This window comes from Carassius auratus, chromosome 22 (genome assembly GCF_003368295.1).
Source record: "Carassius auratus strain Wakin chromosome 22, ASM336829v1, whole genome shotgun sequence".
In the NCBI taxonomy this organism is placed as follows: Eukaryota; Metazoa; Chordata; class Actinopteri; order Cypriniformes; family Cyprinidae; genus Carassius; species Carassius auratus.
The window spans coordinates 15316967-15340188 of record NC_039264.1 but is presented as its reverse complement, the minus strand read 5'-3'; the positions used below and the strand labels follow the sequence as shown (position 1 = coordinate 15340188).

Below are 23222 nucleotides of genomic sequence, written 5' to 3'. Positions count from 1 at the left end.
AAATGCTTTGGTAGCGACTACATCACAATACAGTTTTTTGACACACTCACTAAAACACAAAATAACTGCATAACTGTACCAGAATTGTGTTTATTTCCACAAATATGAGGATTATGTGTTCCCCTCTGTCTTTACTGAAACGATGATGCTATGTTCTGGTAGTGACAGATCTATGGATAGCACTCAAAATACTGTCACTACCAAAACTACCAGTCTAAATCTACCAGTAGAAAGTACCCAATAAATAAATATTATATAAATCTGCAATTTCCATCATATACACACACACACAGTCAGTGAAACCAAAAAAAATATCCAGACACTGAATACACTTTTTTAAACATTTTAATTAATTCTTTTTCACTAGTGGGTACAGGACACTACAGTTCATTCATCAAAGTGAGGATAGCTAAATAAAATGAAATATCACATATTATACCCAAAAAATATTTGTGAAAAAAAAAAAAAAAATCATTATACAGTGGACTACCAGTAAAATTAACAATTATTTGAGACTAATAAATATTATTCAGACACTTTGACCTGACCGTGTTTTGCAAGTATTGTTTTTTTTTTTTTTTTTTTTTTTGTGGTCTGACTAACTTTTGTGGCTATTGATAAGTTTTCGTTTTTATTGTTGTATATTTTTATACTGTTCATATGTGAATGGATCTGCATATCCACGTGCATATCAAACAAATTAAATATTTAAGAGCTTGCTGGGGTTGGGATGTGATATCAGCTAGTGTTCAGAGGAGGCTTTCTAATCCACATTTCGTTACTGAGGATCAAAACATATAGAAGAAAAGAAGAATGTGCGGAAAAGAGAAAAAGGGATTCACATAATGAACTGTAATGTTGTATTTTATTTTATTCCAAATTAATTGTAATATTACAGATTCATGCTGGTGTTACCTAGAAGGTTTTGTAGTGACTTCATCCATACCAATCTCTTGCAGATTTTCAGTCTCGCTTACGCTCTCTGAAGACTGATCATATTCAACTCCTCTCTTATTATCTGTGAAGTGGAAAGCAATAAAGTGACTTATCATCTCCTACAGCCATAATCCCTCCCATAAAAGACACATAAAAGAGATAAAAATCACTCCTGAGGGTTTAGAGCTCGAGCTTTTCTTCACCGCTTCAGTTTGAGCTCATTACTTAAAAGACAAACAATACATTTTTTAAGTGTATATATACAGTATTGTTCAAAATAATAGCAGTACAATGTGACTAACCAGAATAATCAAGGTTTTTCGTATTTTTTTTATTGCTACGTGGCAAACAAGTTACCAGTAGGTTCAGTAGATTGTCAGAAAACAAATGAGACCCAGCATTCATGATATGCACGCTCTTAAGGCTGTGCAATTGGGCAATTAGTTGAATTAGTTGAAAGGGGTGTGTTCAAAAAAATAGCAGTGTGGCATTCAATCACTGAGGTCATCAATTTTGTGAAGAAACAGGTGTGAATCAGGTGGCCCCTATTTAAGGATGAAGCCAACACTTGTTGAACATGCATTTGAAAGCTGAGGAAAATGGGTCGTTCAAGACATTGTTCAGAAGAACAGCGTACTTTGATTAAAAAGTTGATTAGAGAGGGGAAAACCTATAAAGAGGTGCAAAAAATGATAGGCTGTTCAGCTAAAATGATCTCCAATGCCTTAAAATGGAGAGCAAAACCAGAGAGACGTGGAAGAAAACGGAAGACAACCATCAAAATGGATAGAAGAATAACCAGAATGGCAAAGGCTCAGCCAATGATCACCTCCAGGATGATCAAAGACAGTCTGGAGTTACCTGTAAGTACTGTGACAGTTAGAAGAAGTCTGTGTGAAGCTAATCTATTTTCAAGAATCCCCCGCAAAGTCCCTCTGTTAAAAAAAAGGCATGTGCAGAAGAGGTTACAATTTGCCAAAGAACACATCAACTGGCCTAAAGAGAAATGGAGGAACATTTTGTGGACTGATGAGAGTAAAATTGTTCTTTTTGGGTCCAAGGGCCACAGGCAGTTTGTGAGACGACCCCCAAACTCTGAATTCAAGCCACAGTACACAGTGAAGACAGTGAAGCATGGAGGTGCAAGCATCATGATATGGGCATGTTTCTCCTACTATGGTGTTGGGCCTATTTATCGCATACCAGGGATCATGGATCAGTTTGCATATGTTAAAATACTTGAAGAGGTCATGTTGCCCTATGCTGAAGAGGACATGCCCTTGAAATGGTTGTTTCAACAAGACAATGACCCAAAACACACTAGTAAACGGGCAAAGTCTTGGTTCCAAACCAACAAAATTAATGTTATGGAGTGGCCAGCCCAATCTCCAGACCTTAATCCAATTGAGAACTTGTGGGGTGATATCAAAAATGCTGTTTCTGAAGCAAAACCAAGAAATGTGAATGAATTGTGGAATGTTGTTAAAGAATCATGGAGTGGAATAACAGCTGAGAGGTGCCACAAGTTGGTTGACTCCATGCCACACAGATGTCAAGCAGTTTTAAAAAACTGTGGTCATACAACTAAATATTAGTTTAGTGATTCACAGGATTGCTAAATCCCAGAAAAAAAAATGTTTGTACAAAATAGTTTTGAGTTTGTACAGTCAAAGGTAGACACTGCTATTTTTTTGAACACACCCCTTTCAACTAATTGCCCAATTGCACAGCCTTAAGAGCGTGCATATCATGAATGCTGGGTCTTGTTTGTTTTCTGAGAATCTACTGAACCTACTGGTAACTTGTTTGCCACGTAGCAATAAAAAATATACTAAAAACCTTGATTATTCTGGTTAGTCACATTGTACTGCTATTATTTTGAACAATACTGTATATATATATATATATATATATATATATATATATATATATATATTGCTAATATAACTGCTTATTAAACATTTTTAGCATCGAATAGACTATATTTACTTACTTTTCTGAATAATAAATGATACAAAAAAACTTTTTTTCATTTTTAGAGTTTTGTGTTTCACACACACACACACACACACACACACACAAACACTTCTTACAATAACATTATTAACAAGGTTGAAAAGTTGATCTGAACTAGAAAAAGTTCAATTTAGCCAAGACATTTATATTTGTTACAACATAAATCAACTGATATTAAGGTAACTTCTCCTTAGAACTAAAACTTTTGACTTAAAAAAGAAATAATAATGCCAAAATGCAAGAAAAAAATCCTGTAATTTTATAATATATGCTCTGTTTATGTATTTACTTTGCAGTCAGTCTTGATCTTGAGTATTGTATCATCTTCATTAGTCTTGGGCTGGCGTCTTCTTAAAAATGATATTTGCAAAGATGACAAAAATGTAGAAATAAATATCAGTTCTGTCAGTCCATTAAACTATAGAAATATCAAATGCAGTGCATAAACTCTCACTAAGCACGTATCACCGCTAATATGACTCAACATTGTTATATTTCCTGTTGAAAGAGGCATTACATTTGAGCAAATGAAGAAGAAGAAAAACTGTCTGAAATGTACCAATGAATCTTTGAACCCAAGTCATGATGTTGATGTTTTAGTTTATTCATTCATTCATTAAGCTTATAATGCAATCTACTGGTGAAAGACTTTTAGTGATGAACTGAGATTAACAGAGCTTTTGAAGCATGCTGGTGAATTTTAGGGCAGCACAGAAACACCAGTGTAAAACTCTCTCTGCATGATTTAATGATGTGAGTTTCTTCAGCACCACGGACAGCGCTGACTATTCATCTACTGGAGACTCCACACTGAGCACTTTCACTTATTATCCCACATGCAGCAGTCACAGTCTACAGAACGCAATAAACAACCAGAAATATGACTTCATAAAAATGGGTAAGAACAGGTTCATTCATATTACAGCCGATTTAGTTTGTTGTGCATTATAGCAAGCAACTTTAACCTTGTTTGAGTGTAATCATGAATAGCAATTTCCAAGATTATAATTCACCACAGAATGAAACTAAACATAAGAAATTATATTTTGCATAAATTAAATGATTCATTTTCATGACAAATTAAGCAGACTTCGCCCCAGATTTCCATTCATGTTATGCATATATGAAACTAAATAAAATACATGACAATGATATTTAAATTAAAAATATTTATGTTTATGGGTTTGGTACTTAAAAAAAAAAACAAATGCTGATTTTAATTGATAAATGATACACATGATCGTGTCTGATTCTGATCATAATTATTCTAAAAGATTCACCTTGTTTGACAGCAGAGGGCAGGAAAGAGCCAGATGTTCATAAAATAGGAACGTTTGGAAAACCCATGCCCTTGAATTATGATATTTTGTGCATACATGTGTTTTCTAAGCAGAATTAAACTTTCTTTCTCAAGTTAGATGTTATCTGGTCATTTTCTATGTAAAATGTTAATATATCAGCAGTTTTGAATAGCCCTGAACTAGCTCTTAACTGTTGTTGCTTTAACATCTGCAAATGTGCTCATTAATCAGTGCAACTTTTGCTATCGTAAATCTCGCGATGTAAGACTCAGAAGTTGTTTGGTGCCTTCACCATTTTAGACTATCCTCATAATTGTTTACATGTTTAAAATGACACTTAATTTGTTTTGTCATATGTTGGTACACTTACATAAGGCCATAATGATAGAGAAAAGGGATGTACCTCTTATCTGTACCTCTAGAGGGAAGCATTGTCCAATTTAACACCTCCTTTTTTACAGCTGTAACCGCTTCTGAATGCCTCAAATTGACTGGAGCCTCAGGACTAAGATCTGTTTGAAACTAGGCCCAGATTTATATTGCTCAAGAGATGAGTAACGCTCTATTAAATATGATAAATTTGGCAAAAATGATATAAACAAGAACCGAATGAGGACAAATCTGGATAAACCTGCTAAGGAAACGAAACAAAATGCAAATATATTCAAAATGCTGTTTTTGAAGAGGTTTCAAAAGACATGAGGGTGAGTAAACAATGACAGGATATACACTTTTGGGTGAACTATCCCTTTAAGTACCAACCATTCCATTAGAGGGTTAAACTGACTAATGTTGGGAAGTCACTAGTTATTTAATTACAAAATATGGTTAAGTTATTTTGAGGTGTCCTTGTTGCAATGTAATTACTGTGTAATATTATTTTTCCATCATATATATATATATATATATATATATATATATATATATATATATATATATACTCATACTATTTCACTCAGCCATTCACCTTGATTATTATTTGTTTCTCTCCAACAGGCCCTGAGGTTTTTCCCTGTTCTGCGTCCCAGGGGCCCGTACTCTCAGCCAGGTTTCCGGCCCTGCAGCGGTCAGATCGTGTCACGTCCCAGAGCCTATTGATCCAGGTTCAGGTTTGCTGTCGTTCATCTATAAATACACCTGAGGTGCTATCGGTGGCCTGCCTGGGGAGGGAGGATTTTCTGGTTGCCAGACTCTCTCTCCACCCTTCATGCTGTTCTCCTCCCCTCCGGACAGGCTATTGTTGAAGGCAATCTATAAGTCCCTGGGCACTCTGCCGGCCCGGGGTTCAGGATCTAGCCAGTAGATCAATGGAAAGCTGCAGAGCTGTGTGCGGTGAGGGAAGATGCTCCACATCATCCCACCCGAGGATTCAAGACCCTGTTCTTTTCTTTCCAAAAAGTCTACTATAAGAGACAGTTTTGATACCATACACATTTCAGACACTGAAATCACACTGAATTTTAAGTGGTTCAAACATAAAATGTTGACAATGAAACATAAGTTATCGGTTCATTTGAGTAAAAGTTGTAAAAAATTAAAATGAGTTGAACCCTAAGGCAGTCCAAGACTTAGATGAGTTTGTTTCTTCTTCCGAAGATATTTAGCATCACTTGCTCACAAATGGATCCTCTGCAGTAAATGAGTGCCGTCAGAATGAGAGTCTAAACATCTGATAAAAAGATTACATTAATCCACAAGTAATCCACACCACTCCAGTCCATCAGTTAACATTGTAAAGCCAAATGCTACATGTTTGCTAGAAACAAATCCATCATTAAGGCTTTTTACTTCTTTCCAACTGCCAATCCTAAAACATTATAAACATATGGTATGTCTCTAACTTTGTTCTTATGTAAAAGTTCTAGAAGCAAACACTAAAAAGTAAAGTATCAACACAATGCATGTCTTTTAAGCTGTTTATACTTACAAGGTTTAATAAGTACTGAAACTAAAACAAAATATCAACATAACACACGTCTTTGAATCTGTTCGTTAAAAAGTTTATTAAATACTGAAACTAAAACATAAAATATCAACATAACGCACGTCTTTGAAGCTGTTCTTTGAAAAGTTTATTAAATATGGAAACTAAAACATAAAATATCAACGTATTGTAAATTTCTGAAGTAGGTACTGACAATGAAAACTACAATATTAACTAGTGCCATCAAATTATTAATCGCACCCAAAATAAAAGTTTTTGTTTACATAATACGTATGTCTGCCGGGTATATTTATTATGTATAAATAAATACACAAACATACAGTAAATATTTTGAAAATATTTACATGTATAAATTTATATTCTTATATTTGATATTATATATAAATATATTTAACATATAAACAGTTTTTTTTATTAATATATACATGCATGTATTTGTATTTATATTTTACATTTATAAATATATATTTATAAATATACATAGAATGCACACTTATATTATGTAAACAAATTTTTTATTTTGTATGCGATTAATCATTTGACAGCACTAATATTAACATGCACTATTATACGGTGTCTAAAGTTGTTCATATAAAAAAGTTTAATGTGTAGACACTATCAATATGAATATTTTAGTCACTAAAATTGTTCATACATTAAGCATTGAGGTTTTATATGCTGTCATGAAAGCTTACACTATCAACATATTGTACATTTCAAGAGTTTTTTTGAACATAATGTGTTGACATAGAAACATTATTTGTTAACACAAATTGTACAGTTAAAAAAATACTATTAATATGTGGCACTGTACACTGTAAAAGTAACAAATGCTGAAATCTAAACTTACAAAATCAGTATTGCATGCATTTAAATGAAGGTTAAGATTTTAGATGCAACACTAAAATATACAATATGAACATTTTACTGCTTTAATTTTGATTGCATGTACAGTAAAATGCTTACACTTGATATACTTAGGCATCATTTCAATGTAAATTCATAAAACCTATGTTATTGTATGACCATAAAGCTGCCAGTACACAAAATATTGACAATTTACAACAACTAACACACATCTATCTAAATATAGAACATGTCATAGAACAACCTAAAAACGAAACCTTTTTTTTACTTTAAAATGAGGAAAACACTCTTACCAACCTTTAATTTGGCTTTTTGGTCTTATATTTTACAAAACTTATTACAAGGTGTACGCAAGTAAGCTTCTAAATCACTGTTTTTTAAATTCAAGACCTCTGGGGCAAAGGCGACACGGCCCAGCGAAGCCAACATCACAGGAGGCTTTTACAACCAACCCATCATTACTGTCCACCCACTATGACCAAACACTTTCAAAGCAATAACATTATCAAACACAGCTCAATGAGTCCAAGGAAGGACAATCATTTCAAAGCCGCCTGGTGCTGACATTTCTTTTAATATACTATGTTGTACCAACTTTATGCTAGAGAGAGAGGATTGAAGTGAAGGATGCTGGGAGCTGGGTCAGGAAGAAAGACTAGTTCAAAAGAGCGCAGCGTCCTCCTTGGGATACAAACACCATCTCTTATTTACAGCTTTGAACTGGCAAAGCCCATTTTGGAACAGACAGCAGGAATGTTTTGGCCACCAGCTACTGTGCATTGCCAAGGTTGCCGTCATTAAAATTAAATGTAGTACTGTCTGACACAGAGATGCTAGATCTCTGTAACGTTTGAGACAAACATAAGCTAATGGAAGAAAGTATTAGAAATAAATCGCCACACAATCACACACCAAATTCTGTTAACATCTCTGATATTTGCAGAAAAAATGTTGTAGAGGCAAATAGGGTACAAAATAGGGCTCGAAATTCTTTGAAGTTCGTATTTTCAACAATGTATAACTGAAACAATGCTGTTTGTTAATCTCAGGAGGTCAAACTAAATATTATATCCACCTATTAACCCAAACTGAGTGTTATTTTCTTTCTATAATTATAGATTTGTAACTTACAGTAGATATGTCAATTTTTCAACCCTGTTACCTATGTTTTGTACATATTTGATCAGTATAAAACCTTCATTGGCTTGGTTTTATTTACTAGCAAACAACTTCAATTAACAAATATTGGATACAATTCTAATGAAATTCAATGAAAGTTAAATTGTTAATTTAAATACAAATATGTCTTGCAACTATAAATGTGTCACAATGTTTATAAACAAAATTAATTTATACATTGTATACATAATCTTAGAGAGTCAAACAAAATATTACATTAATATATAAATGCAAAGTGATTTTCATTTTCATTCTATATTTATACATGTTTAATATAAAATAGATTTTGTAAGACTTTGCAAAATTTTTCACCCCTGTTACCCAGTTATGTTTATAAAATAGTTTAAAAGCTTGTTTGGCTTGGTTTTATTGTCTAGCAGTCAACTTTAACTGATAGAAATAATGGATGAAATATGAATTAAATTCAGATTAAAGGGTTAAATGGCACATTTAAATACAAAATATGCCTTAAACTCTTTAAAAAGTTAAATTTCTGATTTTATCAAAAATGTATAAACAAAATGTTTTTGTCAATCTCAAGAGGTCAAACAAAATATTACACAAACCCAAATTGATGTTTTTTTTTTTTTTCATTCTATAAACTCGTAAACTAACACTGATTTTCAAGCTACGCAATATCGCGTTCATTATCACAGATGAATCGCCTTTGATAATGAACGCGATATGGCGTAGCTTGTCAGCGATCTACGGCTCTGTCTATTAAATGCCACTCCAATTATAAGCAGGTAATGCCGATTTTAGTGGTGATCACGGAAGCAGCTTTACTGATTAGATGCGCATGATCATATCGTTAGATATATCACCCAGCCCTAACTGATTTTATAATAGTTTGGGTATTTTAAACCCTGTTGTCCAACCCACATTTTGGACATACTGGAATAATATAAAACATTGATAAGATTGGTTTAGTTTTAATACTGCTTTAATACATATTGCATCAAATATTAATTGGAGTACACTTTTAAAAGAAAATACTATTTCCGTTTTTCTACATCAACATTTTACGCTAAATATAATGTAGAATTTCTTTGTAATAATTTGTAAAACTTAACTAGCAATTTATGAGTGTTTTCCCCCTCCTATTTACTTTTCTGTTGTATCTAGAACACGTACAAATTGAGAAAACAAAATTACTCTATGCTTACCTTTCACCATAATGAGGAAATACTCCAAATTCCATTTTCTTTAAACAGAGAGGAAATCATCAGTAAGTAACAGGGTTGAATGAATGTGGGATATATTTTAAATATATGCTTAATTAAATACATTAGTAAGCCAATATATACACATTGAAAAGTACTTACAAAGTTAGTACACAAGACAGTATTTAGGATAAATAATTTAATGCTAATAATACAGCAATACATGTACACAAAAGTGAGAAAAGAAAAGAACAACAACAAAAAAATGCCATGTACTCGCTTTCAAAAAAAGAAAAAAAAAAGAAAAGAAACCATCAACAGTCCTTTAAATATTGCTTAACTAATCTACAATTCCCTTTGACAACAATAGCAGATGCCTGAGAGTGGAAACTCTTAAATTAAAGTCGTCTGCACACGCTCACCGCAAATGCGCGCACACACACACACTTTAAGTAAACTATAGAGGGGGGTCCTACATTTATATCATGCACCCCCTTATCAAAAACAACATTACACCACACTGTGAGAAATGCTTTAACAGTCCAAATGAGAGAAGTAGTGACCCACATAATCTTTTGGTTTTGATAATTCATAATTATTATCAGTTTTATACAGTGTTTGGAAGTTTAGTGGTTTATCGTTCATACTGTAGCAAATTGTCTGCGTGTTAAATAAACAGTCTGTGTGAATTAGTAAGAAGCGTATGATGAATTCTGTACAAGTTGTTTTAACAATTACGTAATGTATTGTGACAGTCAAAGCTGCGGTCCACCACCAGTCTTGGCTCACTCCATCTAATTTTTTGTGGGTTTTAAAACTGCACCACTAGACTTTTATTTGGTGTAGAAAACTGCAGTTGTGAATGGCTGGATATCCTTTTAAGGGAGCTGTGGCAAGGCAATGGATTCTGAGTGCAGGCAGAGCCCGAGTGTAACATAATCCATTAGCAAAGAGATCTAGGAAAGACAACGCCATGCACACAACAGCAAAGCACTTAAATCTAGATGTCTGTTGGTGTTCTGTAACAAAAACAGCAGTCTAGGCACTCCTAATGGAACAGACTGAAGGAAAGATCTGGGTATGAAGAAAGCTGAGGCTTCTTAGAGAACATTTACGAACACCCCACACCATTATGATGACAGATCAAACGTGCAAGTCGTCCGAATGGAGAAATGTAGCAGAGAACAGAACACACAAGTGTTGGTGGGAAATCAAAGGATTTCTCTCAAACAGGAACTGTTATCACTGTCTCACATTGCATTTACATCTCTCTCCCAAAACCTGCTTTTTTTATCTTGTATGATGCTTTATAAATTCGTAATAAAATACATTTATTACATATTATGTAACAGCTTAATGTAGATGTTTTTCTTTTTCCTTAGTTTCATGTAGAAAATGATGTACAACAATCCAAAGTGATTGTAGATTCTGGTAAGTGCGTATCTATGTCAAATATGGCTGTCATCACGGAGTATAAAAACATTAGCAAATACAGAGAGTGATGTGAAAAACTGTTCACTAGTACTGAGTTTAACTCTGATTCCTGATATGATAAATATAACCAGAGTTCGTGAGAAGAGACAAAATATGAGATGAGACAAGAATGAGACAAAAAGACCACAGACAAAAATGAGATGAGATGAGACGAATGAGGATAGAAGAGACTAGAATGAGGTGAGAATTATGAGAAGAGAATAGAAGACAAGTATGAGAAGAGACGAGAATGAGATGAGAAGACAAGACAAGGAGACAAGAATGAGATGAGAATGAGACAAAAAGAGAAAAGACAGGAACGAGAAGAATAGAGTAGAATAAAGAATTAGGTGTGAAGATAATAGAAGAGACAAGTATAAGAGAAGAGAAGAGACAAGAATGAGACAAGAAAAGAAGAGACACGAATGAGACGAGAAAAAAAGAAGAAAAGAATAAGACAAGAAAAGGAGAGACAAGTGTGAGATGAGAAGAGACAAGAATGAGAAGAGAAAAGACAAGAACGAGACAAGAAAAGAAGAGACATGAATGAGTCGAGAAAAAAAGAAGAAAAGAATAAGACAAGAAAAGGAGAGACAAGTGTGAGATAAGAAGAGACAAGAATGAGACAAGAAAAGAAGAGACACGAATGAGACGAGAAAAAAAGAAAAGAATAAGACAAGAAAAGAAAATGAGAGAAGTGTGAGATGAGAAGAGAAAGAAAAGAAGAGACAAGAATGAGACTAGATTGAGACAAGAAGAGTTAATGAGAAAAGAAAATATGAGGATAGACTAGAATGTGACAGAAGAATAAGAGAAAATGGGCAGAGACTAAAGGATAACAGGAAAATAGAGTAGATTACAGATTAGGCAAACGTGATTACAAAAATGCAGATGAAAAAAAAATTAGACAATACGAGGTGAAACAAGAAAAATTTGAGAAAAATGGAGAGGAGAAAAGAGAGGCCTAAAATAGATGAGATGAAATGATAGAATAGAAATGAGCAGATTGGAGATGAAAGAGCCAGGACAAAATGAGATGCGACTGAGACAGTGGCGAGACACTATCCATCTCTATCAGCAGATCTTCCACATTCAGCTTTTCAGCTGCTCCTTCAGAAGCACCAAGGGCACGTGGCTCTAAACATGATCTCATCCATTCATCATACAGAAACCTGGGAAAAGCTATTGCCTTGCAAGGCCTTGTTCCATTCGTCAGAAGACAAAATGTTATGATACGCCAGGACAGATGGGCAAAGCTGGCAGAGCCAACAGTGACGGGATGGTGACCATACATGGACTGAGTGGAAAGAAAGAGTCCAACCTGAATATGTGTGTTTCTGAAGTGAAGTCTTTGGGGAAAGTGTACATAATGTGGATTTTTGAACACCAAATGTGTGCATGTGTGTGTAAAGGGCGCACTAAGAGCTGGCTGGTTTGGTGTAATCATCCACTCCAGTGATAGTGGCCTTGCAGAAGAAGCAGTCCTTGTTATTCATCAAGTGCTGATTGATACAGGCCCTGAAATAAAAGACAAAGTGAGTGAGGGAGCGAGAGATCTGTCCGTCAGTGACATTTAATCACTTAAAGAGTGCCGAGTCATGTCAAAGCGTGAGCTATCTGTGCTGCGCTTTGCGATATACTTCAAGCAACTCAAAAACAAACCGCCAAGAAAATGTATTCTATTAAGAGCATAGTTTTGATGTAATATAAATAGTATTGTGACAACTTCAATGAAGTGCTGAGACCACAGCATTACCAGTGGACAGTACTGGGTAGTAACTGATTACATGTAATCTGGATTATGCAATAAGATTCCAAAAGTTACCCAGCAGCCACACAACGTCATAAAATCATTTATATTTGGTTAAATTTCAGTTGCGACATCGGGTGACCAAAATTTCAGTGTCAATACAACATCTAATGTCAATGTTAATGTGATGTCCAATACTGACATCAGGTGGCTGTGTAACCAAACGTTATGTTACGCACACAACGATATGTTAACGTCAAATTGGCGTCAAATACTGACGTCAACCTGATTTGTATTCTCATCCAGAATGCAATGTCTGTCCGACATCATGTCCAATGTCAACATGTTAATATATTGACGTCCTGTGCCTGCCGACTTTAAATTTAAATTAAATGAAATTAAATTAGCACTTAATTAGCACTTAAATTAAATTAGACTTTAGCACTTGTAGTTCGATTGCATTACATTTTTTAAGTGCTCATATTCAGATTACACTTTTTAAGAATTACATGATTACATATTATTCACACAGTGCCAGTAAATTATACAACTTTATTTTAATAAAACTACTGGTTACAGTTGGAAAGTCTTGCATGTTTATGGAAGAGCACATACCAATCGGAAAATGGATCGGCCACACAACCTTTTTTAAGATTTTAAGGAATATTTTAATAATTTAACAACACTAACATTGTTAACAAACAACCGAGAACTCTGTTAAATATTAAAATATTTATATTTGTACAGTTCTCATGTTTATTTTGATTGTTTATATTTTAAAGTAGGTTGATTAGTTTTATTTTGTTTGACATTCTTATTATTTATTTAATTAGTTTTTGTGAATTTGTGTTATAAATTAGTAATTTGTGAAACCATGGCGTAATGTTATGTTACATGTTATGGCAAATGTAATCTAAAAGTAGTCCAAAAGTAGTCAGAACTAATTACTCAATGTTTGTTATCTAACAGCTTACATTAAAAACTAAAATTTCCATCATGTAATTTGCAATCAGTAAAGGACTGCAATTTTTAAGTAATCTACCAGCACTGCCAGTGGAATTAATGTATCGCAACAGAGGGAACATGTCCTTAGTATTTCAGGCAGTGTTTATGCTCTATATAAGTAATGGTCATTGAAGCCTTTAACGGCGTGGTGTTAATCTCTTAAATGGAAGAACGGAGCTGTTGATAGGATGTTGGCAGCAACTCACTTGCAGGATTTGTGGGAGCAGGGCTTGAAGATGGCTGATATGGAGTGTGCATAGCAGATCGGGCAGAGATCATCCTCACTGGTTGGCTGTAAAAGAAAAAGACTGATGTAATCATTTGTGAACCTGGACAAGAAAACCAGTCTTAAGTGTAAATCTTTGCTAAAAATATACCCCAGCGACTGGTTTTGTGGTCCAGGGTCACGTTTAAGAAGCAGATATATTGTGTATTGACTTCCTGAAAGATGTCCCAAAAATAAAGTGTTGTCAAAGACACTCTTTTTCCTTCTTAACAATGTCATCGTATTCAGCAAACCAACTATATATTCACACTGTTCTTATCCTAATTCATTTTAAATCAGTGAGCCTACCAGCCAAACACTTTTTAAGTGAACTATTGGGATGTCTGGTCCCCCTAATGTCAAAAAAGTACCTATTTACAGTATTTTTGAAGTATGGATCACTCTGGGCTTATTGAGAATTACGTATGCTACAGAAGACCTCAATTTAGTTTATAATATATACTCATAGGAACAGCTTTCACCTGCACAGCATGTACTTTTTTTTAATTAGCAGCAAGAGAACAGAGCTTAACCCCTGACCCCTTGAAACAAGCTGATGGAGCTTCATTAGTATACAAGCATCTCATGATTTTTTATTTATTTATATATATTTTTTTTGCCACAAAGACTCAAGCTTTTTATTTGTACTTTAAAAAAAACTTTAAATGTATGGATAGAGTAGCTTGAAAATTTTGCTAAACAAAATTGTCTCCTAAAATATATTTTTTAAATGCGTATACATGCATATTAAATCACCAAAAACCAGCTTCACAGATATAAAAAAAATGAATGAAGTGAAACTGACAACTCTGATATACTATAACGTTATATAGGGTAGGTCGGCAAATATATTCTATTTTTATTCTCTATTAATTTTCTATTTACTTATTCATATGTAGGATCCCACGCATCTGCACATTAAAGCCGTCAAATATTCAACATACATGACATTAAAAAAAAAAAGCTGCAAAGAACATTCAGCACACATCCCAAGGGGACGACACACAAGATAAATTCAAACAAACTAGAACACATACTGAATGTACAAAGACCTCAGAAGATGCATTTTCACTTTTGGTGATCTCAACGTACTCACTTTTATATATATATATATATATATATATATATATATATATATATATATATATATATATATATATATATATATATATATATATATATATATATATATATATATATATATATATAAAACATTGAGACATAGGAAATTAAATTGATAATTAAATCTGGAATCTAAAAATCACAGAAATTATATTTCTTAAACATTTAATCGTTGTTTATTATTATTATTATTATTATTAGTAGTAGTAGTAGTAGTAGTAGTAGTAGTATAGGACGTTACTGTGTTTGAGTGGTGCACTATATGAATTGAGACTTTTTGAAAAATAGTAAAATGGTGGTTTTCTGGGCAAAACCTGTTAAGGGTGTTCTGGCTGGTTGTTGTTTGTTATGTGGATACTAGGGCATTAGGTTTTCAGCAAGCAATTAAACCGATTTGTATGCAATCTTAGTTCCTTCTGTCAGTTGGTCTTGTGATTTCCAAGAGAACAAATTCCTAGCGCAGCCACAGAAAACGCTGATGAATATTCTCCTTCCATCCTTAAGTCTGAGTCACACGAGACTCCCATAATCTCCACGCTTTCATCCGAAGGCTTTCCTCTCCTCGCTGGGAAGTGGGGAAACATGGCAGCGAGTGTTAATTGAGTTCTTTGTACTGATTTCATGGGGAGTGTGGATGAAAGCCTGCAGTGACAGAAGAGCATCCCTGTCAACCGGCCTCGCTCTATGCACCGCTGAATATGACAACCTTATATTTCATGCTAATGCATTTTTCTTATTCGCCCAAATCCAGTTTCCAAACAGTTTCCAAAGTTTAATGGCCAGATCAATTATTAAAGCTATTATTAAACCATTATTTAACCATTTTAAATAATAATAATCAGTCAAGCAACATGTATAGCAAATGCATAATTTAGATTATTTAGTAATTTCACAAGTACTCAAACCTTCCTTCTAAAAACTCTATGAGGCCTCTACAATGATTGCATGTTGTTAGACGCACAGTACTTGCCCGACCTTGTAATGAAGCCAAGGGTGCAGAGGACAAGCTAAAGTTATTGAGATCTTTTTAATATGAATACTTTAACTGCTCCATCTCTTTTGATTAAAAACTGAATGTGAGGCAAAAAGCAGCCCCTCATTTAATTTTAAAGGCTATTGCACCGATGAAAGCAATTTTGGAGAGTAAACCATAGATTTATCCTCAGTTACACAGATAGCCAGGCTGTTGAGTTCTTCATCAGTTTTTCATGCGGTCTTTTGATTTTGTGTTGGGTCTTCCCCAATGTCCTTCCATTCTCAAAGTCAAACTTTGTTCCAAGGGGAATGATTGGGTTTCTGTTTGGTCTCTAAGCTGAGATGAAGGAAATACAAGACCCTTAAAATCTCATTTATTCGCTCCTAAATCCGTCTCTTCTGAGCTATTACCTTCAGATCTTGTGTCTGGGTAATGGGGGAAGATATCCACTATCCCAAGGTAATTTGCAGGGGCACAGATTGACCTTGACTGGCTCAGTTCGCTCTGGTTCATGGCGGCCTGATAAAAACGCTGGGTGTTTAACTGAATTCATATGGTTGCTCTATTCAGTGAGCGCAAACTAACAGAGAAATCAGTCAATGTCAAGATTGGGACTGTGTGACTTAAAGGAATAGTCCGTCCAATAAATAAATAAATAAATAAATGAAAAATAGCTGACAGTTTACTCACCCTCAAGTCATCCAAGTTGTAGATGAGTTTGTTTCTTTATCAGATTTGGAGAAATGTAGCATTGGATCACTTGCTCACCAATGGATCCTCTGCAGTGAATGGGTGCCGTCAGAATGAGAGTCCAAACAGATGATAAAAACATCACAATAATCCAGCAGTAATCCACATCCCTCCAGTCTATCAGTCAATGTATTGTGAAGTTATATGAATATATGTGATTGTCAGAAACAAATCCATCGTTAAGACGTTTTTTGCTTCAAACTATGGCTACTAGCTAAAATTACAAGTTATGATTTCTCATTCTGATGGCACCCATTCACTTCAGAGGATCCATTAATGAGCAATATAATATTCAGCAAATGACACTTTTGTGGTGAATTAGTCCTTTAAGTCCTGGCGCGTTCACATTTACTGTTGCTTTCATTACTAATCCAAGAGTTTCAATAGAGGGTGAAACATTTCCCTCATGCAGATTTATCTCATGTTTAAGTTGGTTTTGAAAATGTTTTATGTTCAATAATGTTGACCAATGAAAAGCTGCTTGATTTTAGAGTGATTTCTGTGAGGCTGGAGTCTGCAAGAAACTGAATTCACAACGTAATTAGTAAAAATGGATATTCAGTGAAAGAAAAAAAAAAACTAAACAAAAACGACAACACAGAAGGATTTCCAATGAATTTGATCAAATTGAATTATTTCAGCTGTGACAAAGAAGGCCTGGTGACATTTGACAACAAGGAGACTTCAATTTCCAGTAGCAGAATTTCAGGTACATTAGCACCACACTACCCACAATCCTGAAGTCAAATCCACCAATCAGAACGAGGAACGCAGACTTTTAGTATCACTTGAGGGCCAGGGTGATTTCTAAATACAGTATTTATATATTATATTTTCTATAAAGTAGATACACATATTTTCGAATAATATTCACTAATTACTGTGCATGTGTATCCATTTCACCTTTAAAAATGAATGGTCCTGTAAAAAAGGCTTCATATCTTTGTGAATGCGGTCTATAAAGCTGTATAGCTACAGTAAATGGATTTTGGAATCATAACCAGCAGAGATCAACATGAGCTGATGGTTCAATCCCTTCATTGCCTCGGGTCATATATCCCTCTCCAGTCAGAGCCAAAGTGCTGAGGAGGCAAGACGCTGCACTCTACATACAGTATGATTAGATGCGTCACCCTAAGACCTGAGATGCAACGCCTGCTGGTCGCAATGTGGGACACCACTGCCGTTCTGGTAAATGAGCCAATATCATCTGATGTAGAGATCCAATAAAAAATGTTTTCAGTGAAAACACAGGTTACAAGATTGGATTCCACTATACAAATAACTGATAATAATAATGTCTAGAAACAGTTGTTTATTTCTTATGAAAACAGTTAAAATGTTCAAAACTTCCTTACAATATGAAAACTATGTGTGTGATTTATAGTAGCATCGAGTCTATGACATCCATTCGCCAAATTTCTTTCTTTCATGGATGTCACATTTACTTTTTTCTTTTCTTTTCTTTTTAAATGTATATCCAATCATTTTACTTTGAGTAATTGGGCCCTCCACATGTTTTCCTAGAAAGTTGAAAAAGTTATTTAATAATAAAAAAAAAAAAGATAAATAAATAAATCACACAAAAGTCAGGATGCCCTTTATGATTGGCACTATTGTCAAGATATTAATAAACTGAACTCAATTCACAGTAAAATCAATCCAGGGAACCAATGTACCATTTGTAATCAATTGAAGATTTGCAATGCTCTTTCATTGCAATGTAAGAGGGTTGCATCATCAGTATGTAGATTTCCCATCTCAGCTGCTTCATTAGTAACGTGTGTAACTGCAGGGCGTCCCGCAGTGAGACAGCTGACATGTAACCTTCAGATTCTGACGGGCCCCTATCGACATGTGTCTGGCTGATATTTAAGAGAGAACTGAAAGCTGATGTTTCCTGACCATGTGCTGTTGAGCTTTTTTTCTTTTTTTTTTCTAAGCAAGAACATGTGTATACTTGCATGTATGCAATATACAATTCTGGAGCAGACATAGTGGTGATTTATAGTAATTTATAGGTGATGCTTCACAACAATACATCACATCATATTTCATAGAGATGCACATTTAAGATTAGGGATGTACTAAATGAGATGACTGGTAAAACAAAGACGTTCCCCGACAAGAAATGCTGAATTATTCATGCCCAAGCAGATTGTTGTCTTGTCTCTACCTTTTTGCAATACCGATGAGATCTAATTATTGCGTAGGCAACAACAAAATCTTTTTTTTGGGCCAGATGTGTCTGTGCTTTTCTGTCAACTTGAAAAATAGCTGAACAGCCAGTCGTGTCAACACAGATACTCACACAGAATCAATGATAGAAGCCCTGAAAATGGGTCAAGTGTGGAGAGACAAGCAGCATACAGATACGTTTACAAATCCAGCTGAATTATACAATGTGGCACACTTGAAAGGTTTATATAGAAACTTATTTCCTCACTTGTGATATGGTGAATCAAATCAATATAAATACATATTTGTCAGTCTAAATTTTGTTATATGCCGTGGCCATTTTTATTTTGAATTTATATTTCAATTTAGATTTCATTTATTTTTATTTTAGCTTTAAGGTTTTATTAAAATGTATGAAAATTCGTTTTTTTCAGCTTTATTTTATTGGTACACTACTTGAGTAAATGTGATTCATTATATCCATTATAAAATATTATTTGGGGGAAATGTGTTATCTTAAGTACAAGTATTTAATTCGAAATGTAACTTTTAACAATGTTATTATTATGTTTTTGTCATTTTTTTTTATTTTGATTCACAAGCATTAATTATAATATACACTTAAATAAAGTTTTATTCAACTTTAATACATACTTTTTATTTCAATTTTAGTTTTAACCATTTAACTACTTCAAACTCATTATTTCAGTTAATTGGCAAAGTTTTTCATATATATTACAGCTTTATATATATATATATATATATATATATATATATATATATATATATATATATATATATATATATATATATATATATATATATATATATATATATATATGTTACTTGACTAATTCTGCTTCATTACAAAGTTTACTGGAGATCAATGTTCATGATCTGTTCATGTTTATTAATTTAATTGGTTTATGTAAATCTCTCTTTTAACTAATGTGTCAATAGTTTTCATCTTATGTTTTATCTTTAATATACAATACTAACCCTGCTGCTGTCCAGTCTCATCATTTTCATTCAACATCTTATGTAACAGCCAGGCTGGCAGTTTCTAGAATATAAATAAAATAATAATAAAATAAATCCTCTCTGGACTTTCGGGTCACCAAGAAATGTCAATCTCAGCTCACTTTAAAGCCAGCTGGAGACTCGCAGAAAGAGGAGGCCGTACTTTTGCTGTGGGAGTGAAAATTGTAGCTCTCTTCACAGCTAAAGTGCCCAGAAAAAGCGGCAGGTAATTGCAGCGAGCTTTCCTGAGGAGAATTAGTGTGAAGCGCTGTCAAAAATGCCACAACTCCATCCGGAGTAATCAAAGTTCATTTGTCCTGAAGTGAAAATAACTATGTTTCTTGCAGGAATACTGGCGTCCATGCAGGAACGGATTTCACTGAAGCGAGACGCAACGATGGAGATTTGTCAAAAACGTGTAGGAGTTGATTTCCCAACCGAAAGCCAGCAGATTCAGAAAACTGTAATATTCCTCTTCTGCATCATTAGTTTGTTTTTAATTAATTTATTTCTTTAGGAGCAAACAGATTTCCTAAGCTCGTGTCTTCACTGGAGCTGAAATCTAGGAAAAGGCTCAGAGAGGAAATAAGTCGGGGAACTTCAAAGCACTTCGAGTATCTTGGAAAAGTGACCTCTGGTCAGGCAACCACAGTAACTACAGAGAAGAGAGAGAGCAAACTTGGTATTTTGATGACAATTTGGCTAGATACTGACATGTTTTCCTTCCTGAAACAGTATAAATATGCTGGCCTGCCACTAGCACCACATAAAGTGTCATTATACAAACAGCTGGCAGCAAGAAAATAAGAAATTAAACTAGATTTCTACAAAATGTGAATGTTTCACACTATTTGTACTTTACTCTATTATAGTAATTAACCCTAGGTAGCAAACATCTCACAATGCACCAATTAAGAATTATAATAATAAAAAACTTTGAACTTTATTGGATATTTAATTGATTTTTTTTTTTTTTTTTTTTTTTGTATGTACTTGCTTCCTTAGGTGTTTTCATTTTAATTTCAATTTTGCAACCTGTTGGCTTCCTCAGCTTAAATACAATTCAAATTCAGGAAATGACTGAAAGGCTTTCTTAATCCACTGCTGTATATCCCTAACTGTCCAGTGTAAACCGTGGGGAAACATTCCTTCCTAGATCGAGATTCAGAGATCGATACGATTGATTTGAGCATGCAATGAGCACACAACCTGTTTAAACAACTGCTTGAGCAAATGTCGTATGCAAAACTGCTACAGTTGCCTTTAAAAATAATGTATACAGTGTTTAAAGAGCTTCACAAATGTTTGCGAATCCAGTGATTAGTTCTCTCTCAAAAGATAAGATTTGTGACGAGATTTTGTCCACAGGTGAACTTGTTGCAAAAAACTTTCTTATTGCAGAAACATACATTTGAATGTCTAATGAAGACTTTGCAAGAGTTTCGCAAACTTTTGCAAAAACATTAGTTCTTCAATTTCTAACTAGTTGCAAAATGTAACTATTTACATTACTTAAAAAAAACTACTTAAAAAAAACTTTCTTAGTGCAAAAACATACATTTGAGTGCATAATGAAGACTTCCAGTGATTAGTTCTTTCTTTAGCAAAAGTTTCACAAACTTTTGCTAACTAGTTGCAAAATTTAACTACTTTCTTTCTTTCTTACACTTAATTCCTTTGTTACCCACAATTTAGTTAATCTAGGTTCAAAATATTTTATAATAGTCAGTGCTATTTCTTGTAACATTCTTACCTGAAGAAAGCAAACAGAATCTGTTGTTTTTTACACTTCCAACATTATTCTTAATAAATTCACGCTGGTGTGTCATCAATTAAACCAATGCCTGTTTGGGGGGCAGTGTTGTTATTGATAACTAAGACATAAAAGTACATAATACAATTAATAATAAATGTGAATATTACATGAAAAATCACTTTAAATAATATAACGTTTTTTTCTAAAAATTCAACTAAAATTCAAAATTTAATTGAACAGTGGAAACAAACAAACTATTATGAAATATTAATAAATACTATAATATTATAGAAATAATACATGTTACAACCAACCAAGCTCACAAGCACATAACCAAGTCTTGGAGATGTTCGATGTTTCGCATCGTTTAGCAATGAGAAAAGGGGAACACGTACAGAGGGGCTGTTAATGATCATCACTGACTGCAGATTGGAGGCAAGGGCAGCTCATGGCTAGAAATGACTGGTAATCAGACACCACTTTACAGAGAATATGTCTCGAGTGACCCAACACACACACACACACACACACATGGATCAGATTGTTGCAGCACAAAAGACAGACCGCACGCTTTGTTACCCTGGACGTCAGAGGCAAGGTGCACTTGGCAGAGAAGTGTAAACAAATGTCAGTGAGTGTGGAAACAAACACCCGCACGATCACACTCGCTCAATGAGCTAGATTCTGTTCTGCCAAAGATGCGCAAGGCTCAAAACATGCATTATGCAAAGTTTCATGTTCATAATAACAATTTCGTTTTTTTGTCTAAAGCAACTTTACTTTTCATATGACATCCCTAAGCCCTTTCATTTCTAAGCCCCGCCCATAAACATCTAGCCTTTATTATGAAACACCCTAACTTTTTCATAATCCTGTCTATTTACATTGAAATCAAACCCTGCTCTACATATTTTTCCTGTTGAATACAGTAGCTTTCACTCAGAAAAAGTTCATGCATTAGATATCAGTTAAGAAAAGTGTTGTACATTTATTAATGTAGGTTAATGTTAATTCGCATATACGCCGTTAATTGTTAATTCAAGTTGTTAGTTCATAAAACAAATGTTTATTCAACTTGCAATGTTTAAAGGTGCATTTATACAAATGTCTAGATAAATAAGAAGCTCTCTGCCATTATAATAAACATATTAAGTCATTCTTTGTTTCCTCACTCACAACAAATCAAATAACTGAAATCAAATAACTGAAGGTCAGACCAGCTGAACATCTACACAGAAACAACAGTCACAATTAAGAAAGCTTGATCTTTAGAGACGTAATGTATTAACTTATAATGAAGGGTTGAATATGAGTAAGTAGAATTATTATAGCAATAAATGGTAATGGCTTATAAAAGATGCCGCCAAAACACATGGACAATATTGCATTAGCTACAGGTCATCACTCAAAACCTCAAGGGGAACAATAGCAATAATATTTCTGTTTATTAAAGTTTGTGACATGAAAACAAATCATCTTGCCACAAGGAATATCATAACGCAACAAGAAAATCGTATTTT

The 23222-nt window shown here is 34.0% G+C and overlaps 1 protein-coding gene across 2 annotated transcripts in view; it reads right to left on the bottom strand.

The window, feature by feature from the left end:
• Positions 1–11690: 11690 nt before the first annotated feature.
• Positions 11691–23222, bottom strand: part of rnf123 (ring finger protein 123) — a 124574-nt gene continuing 113042 nt past the window's right edge. For both annotated transcript variants that reach the window (XM_026197904.1, XM_026197905.1), the window contains exons 38-39: positions 13842–13927; positions 11691–12398 (exon numbers count right to left, since the gene is read on the bottom strand). In XM_026197904.1, coding sequence (XP_026053689.1) covers positions 12299–12398; positions 13842–13927 — 186 coding nt within the window. In that variant the 3' untranslated portion in view covers positions 11691–12298. The remainder of the gene's footprint in view (positions 12399–13841; positions 13928–23222) is intronic.